This window comes from Medicago truncatula, chromosome 1 (genome assembly GCF_003473485.1).
Source record: "Medicago truncatula cultivar Jemalong A17 chromosome 1, MtrunA17r5.0-ANR, whole genome shotgun sequence".
Lineage (NCBI taxonomy): Eukaryota > Viridiplantae > Streptophyta > Magnoliopsida > Fabales > Fabaceae > Medicago > Medicago truncatula.
In genome coordinates this window covers 15,608,377-15,618,132 of record NC_053042.1, presented here as the reverse complement: position 1 = coordinate 15,618,132, position 9,756 = coordinate 15,608,377, and the positions used below count along the sequence as shown (strand labels likewise).

Here is a 9,756-nt window from a genome sequence, read left to right as displayed (position 1 = left end):
CATAAAAAAATAAAACTATTTCTCCAACACCAAGCATACCATAATCCTATGACAAACAAAACAGAGGAGACACCGCATGTCCTCTCATAAAGTGAAAGCTTGACATCGATTTGTGAGAAAAATTCTGGTAATGCCCCATATTTAATCGGAGTCAAAACTCTTTAGAATGTGAGAAATAACGTAAACAATGAAGAACATCTTCCACGGGTGAAGAGCAATGAGCGCATCTAGAGAAGCTATCATGTTGCAATGATGTCGACATGCATTGATAGAAAAATCATTGTGAATACGAACTATAAGGCGCTAGAGCCAATTCATGTTAAAAAAATGTTAGAATTAACATTCCAATTTTAATTTAATTGAAGAAGCCAATAATACCATTTTCATTATCATTTGTGAGAGTTGTATGAGTTAGGTAACTAACACAACGTTCAATCTAGGACATGGTCTGATGGATGAGGAAGGTTGGGTGATGATGAAGAAGTCTAGTACAAACGACGTTTCTTGATATGTGATAAAGGTGAATCAGGCGGTAACCCCCTAAATAGGGCTGAAAATGAGTCGAGTCGAATCTGTCTGAGCTCAACTCGACTCGATAAGAATTGGTTCGGCTCGAAACTCGGTTCGAGTTCGAAACGAACCATTTTTCTAGCTCGAGTTCGGCTCGTTTAAAGTTCACGAACCACTCGGTTCGACTCGTTAGGTTCACCTCATTTGCTCAAATTGCATATTTCAAAACCTTTTTTTTGGAAAAAAGATTTTTTTGTCAAAAACTCATGTCTTTGACCTAAAAATACAAAACCTTTTAAGGAACAAAAAATATAATGCAAAATCTTTAGAAAGGTAGCAATACTTTATATACACTACCTGTAGCATATATATACTACCAGTATTGGTTTTATATGTTGTATTTGTAATGCACCGCTTGTATATATATACTTCTCCTCTCTAATCTTTTGCAAAACTCCCCGATGTGGGACAATTTTTATGCACAACTTTGTTTTAAAGCCTTGTGAAAGCGTTAACTTTTTTTCCCTCTTTCTAGTATTACAATTATCGTTGATTTTTATTAAATTAGCAATTAGTAATATTTTATATGAAAAAAGTGCATAATTATTAGAAGAAGTTTGTACGAAATCCTATATTATATAAAAAATTGTGTATGTATATATGTCGAGCTGGTTGATGAACCAAACGAGTCGAATCATACTAAGTTCAAATTCAACTCATTTATTTAACGAGCTTAATTTTCAACTCAAGTTCGACTCATTTGGTTCATGAACCAAGTCCAATGAACCAATTATCGAATCGAGTATCAAACTATTTTTGAGTTGGTTCGGTTCATTGTCAGCCCTACCCCTAAACAATAGCGAGTGGGGGTTACGACTCGATGGGTTCCGGGGTCAAGAATCGAACATGTTATTTTGGGTTTTTGATGGGTATGCGAGCAATCAAAAGAATCTAAAGAGCAATTTCATTTCAAAAGCACTTTTTTTTTGGTAGCACAAAACCGTTCAAAAAATATCTTGGGCCTAATCCATATCGAACATTTCTCTTTAGCCCCCCCTCACATCCCTTTAGGCCCCCTAAAATTATGAAATTGCCCTTAATAACGCGTTATGTAGATAACTATCAGATGTTCATTTTAAAATTTCCATTTTATACCTCCGGTAGATAACCACCGGATGTTCATTTTAAAAAATTTCATTTTATACCTCCGGTAGATAACTACTTGATGTTCATTTTAAGAACCAGAGCGAAGCGGTGGTTCGGTTTAATCAGGGTGAAATGGTGAAGGAAGTGAGCCGGTGGAGAGATGCGAGAAGATGAGAGAGAAAGTTTGGATGATATCCGTTTGTTATGTAAAACAAAAGGTTAAATGGGTACTAATTTGGTAGTTATTCACCAGAGGTAGAAAATGAAATTTTTTAAAATGAACTTCCGTTAGTTATCGTACAAAATGGAACTTTTTTAAAATGAACATCCGATATTTATCTACTGGTGGTGCAAAATAGATTTTTTTATTTTAAAAATGAACCTCCAGTAGTTATTTACCAGATGTAAAAAATGGATTTTTTTTTAAAAATAAATATCCGGTAGTTATCTACAGAACGTGTTATTGAGGGCAATTTCCTAATTCTAGGGGGCTTAAAGAGATATGAAGGGGGGCCTAAAAAACATATCAAGGTGTAATGGGCCACTAATCCAAAACTAAAGACCCAAACAAATCTCAATCAAAATCCCAAACTGAAAAATCAAATTCAAATCCCTAATCCCTAAATTCCTAAAACGAAAAATGCAGAAGAGAGATCAAGGCAAGGCCGGTGGCGCCACCGGCGGAGGGTCAGCAACTCCGGCAAAGAGAGGTCGGCCTTTTGGCAGCGGAAACAACAGTGCAGCTGCCGCAGCAGCTGCGGCGGATACAGCTGCTCCGTCGACTCTTCTCGGTCCTTCTCTTCACGTTCATAGTGCCTTTGCCGGTTAGTTTACAGCTTCTTCTCCTTCCATTGTTTTAGGTTTTCGAAATTGTTTAGTGTTTGTTTTTGTTCTTAGTTTTTCTGTTGAACAATAGTTTCTTTTTGAAATTAGTTAAATAACACACATTACCACAAAAAAGAAACTAATTTTTCGTTGCTGAAACTTACTTAAACATAAAGGAATAATGTCATCGAAAATTTTAATAGCTGTTGGTTGTAATCGAATCATACCGTGTCTTTGTGACTAGCTATGAAGTATATACACGACACTGAAATGAACACATGGACACTGGTGAAAATTGAGTAAATGAGCATAAATGAATTAATTGAATGCAATCACATGCGTCAATATCGTTCGTATCGGTGCCAGAGACCAAAACACGCCTTCCATCGGAAGTATCAGTGCTACAGAGGTGAGTACTAACAGGCTTGAGAGTTAATCTTGGAGGCTATGAAATGAATATGGAAAGATAAAAAAGAGGGATTGATTGTGGCAAGATAGTAATCAGTTGATTTCTTGAGGGTTGAAAATGTTTTTTTCTATTTTGTTAAAAAACTTTCATCTTTTGCTTTTAGCGACTAAAAGCATGTAATTTTGTAATCTGTAGAATGTAGACTGAAAAGTGGATACAAGGAAACTAGGAACAAAATTCAAGATGATTACAGGTTTAAAACATATTTAACCCATTGCTTGATAGAACTTAATTTTAAGTTGCAAAAGGCTCGAGGCAATGTTGTTAAATAGGGGCTATAGCACTATTGCATAGCGGAGTTTGTACAAATCAATTATGTTCCGTGATATGCTATTTAGTGCATAATATTGTGAAACAGTGGCTATAGCGGCACTATAGCAATGTTGCATAGCAGAATTTAAACAAACCACTATTTTCTGCGATCCATAATTGACAAAGCTGGCTTGAGGTGTATTAGTATTATGGATGTAACATCATAGAACAAAGCATATGGGGTGTCTTTTGACTAGTGTGTGCTATTTGTGTATTTTTTTTTTTATATGGATAAAATTGATTTACAATTAGTCTCATGCGGCTTATTGTTTTACAAGAACTCATTAATGCTTTGTTTGGATTGTCTTCTAGATTGTAGCAGTTCCCTACCTGAAAAGTATTTAGTTTCTAACTCAAAAAAATCTTTATAAGCTTAGAGTTAGTACTCATAGAGACACTAAAGAGAGAGCTTAAAAATTTGGGACGCTTAAGTTGATTTTAACTCATGAGATGAGATTAATTAGAATACTTATGGTTGTTGCAAATATAACTAATTTTAAAGTTTTCATTCTTTCTTTCTAGAAGTGTTCTGAATTGACTTTTTTTTTTTTGTAGATCAAAACAATAAAAGAATTGTTTTGGCACTTCAAAGTGGTCTGAAGAGTGAGCTGACATGGGCGTTGAATACTCTTACACTACTATCCTTTAAAGAAAAGGATGAGATGCGCAAGGATGCAACTCCCCTAGCAAAAATCCCTGGTTTGCTTGATGCACTTCTTCAAGTTGTATGTGCTACCAATCTTGTTTTACTCTACTGCTTCGATTTCTCTTTGTTGAGATATTTGAATTTAAAATATTGTGTGATGGATATTATGCATATAGATATTTTTGTTGTAATAAAATAGGATAAAGTTAGGTTAGATTAAAGATTAGTTTTAGCTATCTTTGGTTGTGCATTTTAGTATAAATAAACATAAAATATATTTATAGTCAATCTCAAGCAATTCAAATAAATTCTTTCTGTACTTTCAAGTTGGTATCAGAGCTCACATCATGTGGGCCTGATATAAACGAAACCCAAGCCTTAAAGTCCCAAATTACAAACCCTATCCATGAGCCGTCTTGTTGATCAACCACATTCAAGGTGTGGCGTTTGGTACTAGGTTCATAGACCGCCAATCTGCTATAGGTCAGAGTCTTGCCACCATTGAAGCACCTATTTGGCATGTTTTGCATGCGAGTAGTCTTGGAGCCAATCCGGTTTGTGTAGTTTTTCCTTATTCATACTGGTGGTCAATCGAAGCACCCATGGCTGTTTAGGAATTCACGATGTTTTGCTGGTTTTGTTTTCTTATTATATGACACTTTCTTATTCTAACAATGTGTAAAAATTTCAAAGATTTGTTGAAGTACTTTCTGCATTTATTGTGAAAATTGTTACCATCTTTAATACCCTGTCATGTTATTAACTGACACAGATAGATGACTGGCGTGACATAGCACTCCCAAAGGAACTAGTCAGGACAACGAGGGTCAGATCATTAGGTGTAAATTCTGTTGCAACTGGATTTGGAAATGAGTATCAGGCATTGGGTTCTACTGGTACACTCCAGCGTCCTAGGTGAACATGCTCTCAAATGTTGTCTTTTATTTTTGAGTTTCCAAATTTCGAAAATGGGAAAGCCGGTAGAGGGAATGATTCACATTTTAAGATATTGCTTTTAATGCAGCCTAGGATCTGGCACTGCTAGTACAGAATCAGCACAGCAGAATGGCACCGCAAAACCTCGATTTTCAGAGTTGCGGTTTGATGAAGACGGTCTCTTTAATTTAGACGACGAAGGGAGGGCAGAAAAACAGCAATGTGCTGTTGCTGCTTCAAATATCATTAGGAACTTCTCTTTCATGCCAGATAATGAAGTTATAATGGCCCAAAATCGTCATTGTATGGAAACAGCCTTCCAATGCATTGAAGATCATATAGTAGGTGAGAACTTTTGTTGGTCAAATCTAACATTTTTCGTAGTATTGCACAAATGATTGATGGTTATATATTATTATGGTAACAATACCTACATGGTATACATTATAATCTGTTATGCTTTGCAGTCTCCAACGAACTCAATTTGGTTTTGGTCCCCTACCATTGAGTATTGTTTTCTGTTTTAGTACTTACTTTTTTTACTTAATTGAGTTTTTGTCCATGTCATTGAGTTAGTACTTTTATTCTTTTCTTATTTAGGAATCTCCATAGTTTTTATTCATCAGAAGTAAATAGTCTCTATATTCCATGGAGGATTGGTCCCTAGTGTTTAACATGTTAATGTTAATACCTTAATAGTATGAAACTGCATATTCCAAACAAACTTAGAGGGGCCAAAACCTAAATGAGGGACAGTTATTGGAGCAAATTTTCTCTTGAACCATCCTTTCTTTTATATCCAAAATTATTTTGAAAATTCTTAAACCTTAATCTGGACATGGTCGAATGAATTTGGGTTTGATTTTGATGGCAAAGTTAACAAATTCAATATGTTATGGTTTTATATCTGTCATGCTACTGCATGTTTGCATGGAATTTGCTATATATTGCCTGAGGTAATTATGATATTGTTTAATTGCGTAGTTTTTTTGTTTTGTTATGAAGAGCAACTAAACTGAATATTTATTATGGGAGACATAACGCTTCGCTTCAGTCTGTACTACTAAAAACAATGGACGTTTAGTATGAGTCCTCTAGTTCTTTTATGAACTTCAGAAGTATTTGTTTGATTAAATTCTTGAAGTTTAATTCCTTTATAAATTAAATTACAAATGATATTATTTGGAATAGATAATAAATAATTATTAGTTGGAGGTGGCTTGTATATGGTTAACAATCATGTATGCATCCCATTTTATATAACTGGTTATGGCTTTAAATTTGGAAAATAACTAGAATAATTATAACTATAGTTGTAGTTATCATTTATATTTGGTGCATTTATTGGTTGGAGAAAATCGTAAGTACCAATATCTTGCCTGTGGATTTGGCTCCTTTAAAGTGAGTTTTTAGTACAGTGAGAAAATCAACGTTGATATTTTAATCACCCACGATTTGTTATGCATGTCCATATAATATCAACTATTGACCAAAATGTCTAATTTCTGGAAGTTGTCTTAAACTATCAATATATCTTATTGAAGTGTGATGTATTTTCTCTCTCCACATTATCATCCAATTATGTGTGCAACATTACTGAAAGTTTCTATTGTGTCTGATTATAAACTGTCTGTCATAATATTGATAGAGGATGAAGAACTTGTCACAAATGCTATAGAGACAATTGTTAACCTGGCTCCATTACTGGATCTTCGAATATTTAGCTCGTCCAAGCCTTCATTTATTAAAATAACGTAAGTGAGTAATCTACCTTCATTGTTCTTCTTGCATCCTATTATAATTCTCTGACTGATTGATAAATGTTGTATTACTTGCAGAGAGAAACGTGCAGTTCAGGCCATCATTGGGATATTGAATTCACCTGTCAAAGCCTGGCATTGTGCTGCTGCTGAATTACTTGGGCGTTTGATCATTAATCCTGACAATGAACCTTTCCTGCTGCCATTTTTTCCAAAGGTAAACTTTTTATGCATGTTTTACCCTGTTAATTGGTTGTTTAAGCATCTTCTGTCTTTGCAAATATGCCTCCTTTTGTTTGTAGTTGCTATATTTTGTCTGTTTTTAGTCCGTGAATCATGTAATTTTGCTTTTGGTTCTTGTTCTTTTATTTCCTATAATATTTATTTATGTTTAAATTTGTCCTTGTAATATTTGGACCATTTTGATTTCACTGAAATATCAACACATATGGACAAAATATGGTTCACATAATACAAGGACTAATTACAATTTTGAACAGTTATTAAAGTGACTAAAACTTAACAAGGGCCGAAAAGGAGAAATTGTACATTTTGAAGGGGACAAATAACATTTTTTATAGGGAGTAAAGGCAAAAAGTGGTATATTCATATGAACGAAAAAAATGTTCCAAGTCTAATTTATTTTATGCTGTAAAAATAATCATCCTCAATTGATTACTGCAGATATACAAACATTTAATCGACCTTATCAGCTTACCAGCAACCGATGCACAGGCAGCTGCTATAGGTGCACTCTATAACCTTGCTGAAGTTAATATGGACTGCAGGTTGGGTATTGCCAGCGAGCGATGGTAATCTACTTATTTTGTTTGTTTATTTTTCTTCAAAATATTTTTTATTTTGAGATATTTTATGGCTTTGTGAAAAGATAAATCATGATAGGATAATTTTCTTTAAATTTCGCAAAGAAATAGTAATTCTAACTGATTAGAATTTCTCAAATTCAGGGCAATAGATCGGTTGCTCAAGGTGATAAAGGCGCCCCATCCTGTTCCTGAAGTTTGTCGGAAAGCTGCCATGATATTGGAGAGTCTTGTTTCTGAGCCGCAAAACAGAACTTTGTTGCTAGTCTACGAGAATGCTTTTGCAGAGATACTTTTCACAGATAGCAAATATTCTGATACGTTTGCGAGGATATTGTATGAACTATCATCTCGACCAGGTCACAAAGTGGCAACAGCTCGAGGCATCTGGGGTATGTAACTCCTAACCATGTAATTGTTGATCTTTGAGGCAGCTTCAATTAGTGATCAGTGATATATATAGCTCTAGCTTTTGTAACTTGGATAGCTCTTGGATTACTGGTTCATTTGATGTATCAAAATGTATGTATACTTAGTATTCAAGACTCGTGCAATGCACAGAGAGAAACTTGTCGGAAGAATCTACTTTAGTTACGGTTTATAATTTGTTGGCTTAAGTTATTGAGCAGCAACGACGTACCATAAAATTAGTGTAATCAAGTTGTATGCAGACAAACTTTTTAAGATGATGAGAAGATTAGTAGCTTAACATTACATGTGCGGATAGAAAGTTAAGGTGTCGTTGCATCTTCTGAAGGGGGAATACCCAATGTGTTGAATGAGGGTTGTTCATTTTTTCTTTGACTGTTTCTTTTTCCACTCTAGATTTTTCATGCGTCCTATTTTTTTCTGTCAAAATTTCCCTTTGTTCGAATTATGTAATCTAAACCAAGTTTAAGGAACTTTTGAATTATATAATCTGAAATTTTTTATTACCCAGATTTTTAGAACGTGTATTAAGATTGCATAATTGAAAATGACAAAAGAATAAAATAAATGTAAATATATAGAAAAGTAAAGATACAAACATGATACAAATTCTCATTTTATTTTATTAATATTGAAGCTTATTACACAATTGTTAAACACCTGATGCTACTTTATTAAACCCCTAGTGCTAAACATGTGGTGGAAGAAGATGGACGGAGAGCGGGAAGGAGAAGAAGATGGAGGGGGAAGGAGGATGGGGATAAAGTTTGTTGACAAATGAGACTTTGATTGTCAACCTAGACAAATCAACCTTACACCCAAGCATATTGAGCAAATTTGTAGAGTGGCACCACCACCTTTGACCGTTCATACAATCTCTGAAATATTAGAGTAACCTTTTTGTATGAAAGACTAACAGTGGAAGCACATTGTAGAAGAAAAGAGAAGAAAAGAATGTGAGATGATGAAATGAGAAATTGTGAAGATTTGATGGGTATTTGTGAAAAACGTGGTAAATAGGGGGAATTTGTGTCACATGAATGCATAGAGTGTAACATACCACTAAATAGGGTAAAACAATGTGGTAAATTGGTATGACTAATAAAACAATGTGTAAAAAAACATGTTTAATGAGTTATTTTTGTTGAACAAGAAACCGTCTAAACTTTGAAATATTTTTGATTATAAATCCCTTCATCTTCTTACCTTCTTCACCTGACTATTGCAGTTTTTTTTTTTTTTTGGAATTTGATTTTTCCAGATTTTAAAGCTACTTAATCATCAAAATGTGATTCTAAACGTGAATCATGACAGAACTTAAGCTCAAATGAAAAACATTAAGAATTTTTAAAAGAAGGATAATTAGATCTCTCCCATTGTGATGGTGAAACAACCTCGCCTGACTGTGATGATGAATGTTCAAATTGGTCTCTCTTGTATCAATAACCCTTTTAATGCTCTAATTTAATCGATGAGTTTTTTTCCTATCTATTTCAATTGTTCCTTTTTCTTAGACCCCAAATCAATTGTAAAAGAAGGGTAGTTGGTTGGAATCTTTCTTCCCTGGATTATCTCTAGAATTATTTGCGTTAAGTGTTTATGTATAAAAAAAACTCTACTGCGAGTCATGAACTGGACGAAAGGGAATAATGGAGAACTAGAAAAGAGAAGGAGCTAATGATACAGAAATGAGAGACCAAATAAGCACAAACTTCATCTCAACCATTAATATTAATCCAAGGGTTATGATTTAACCCTCTCATCTCTCACTGTAAAAGCCCTCTCACTTGATATGTCCTATACATACATACATACATACATATATATATATATATATATATATATATATATAAAGTTTCAAGACTATGTTAAAGTTCATACATTAGAGGGCGAAGGAAA

General features: G+C 34.1%; 1 protein-coding gene across 1 annotated transcript; it reads left to right on the top strand.

The window, feature by feature from the left end:
• Window positions 1-2,254: 2,254 nt before the first annotated feature.
• On the top strand, window positions 2,255-8,142 carry LOC25482934 (armadillo repeat-containing protein LFR). The gene is made up of 8 exons (XM_013611548.3): window positions 2,255-2,480; window positions 3,818-3,987; window positions 4,681-4,823; window positions 4,933-5,189; window positions 6,493-6,598; window positions 6,683-6,821; window positions 7,289-7,416; window positions 7,573-8,142. Exons 1-8 carry the CDS (start codon window positions 2,297-2,299, stop codon window positions 7,826-7,828), a joined length of 1,383 nt encoding a protein of 460 aa, XP_013467002.1. The 5' UTR covers window positions 2,255-2,296; the 3' UTR covers window positions 7,829-8,142.
• The last annotated feature ends 1,614 nt before the right edge of the window (window positions 8,143-9,756 follow it).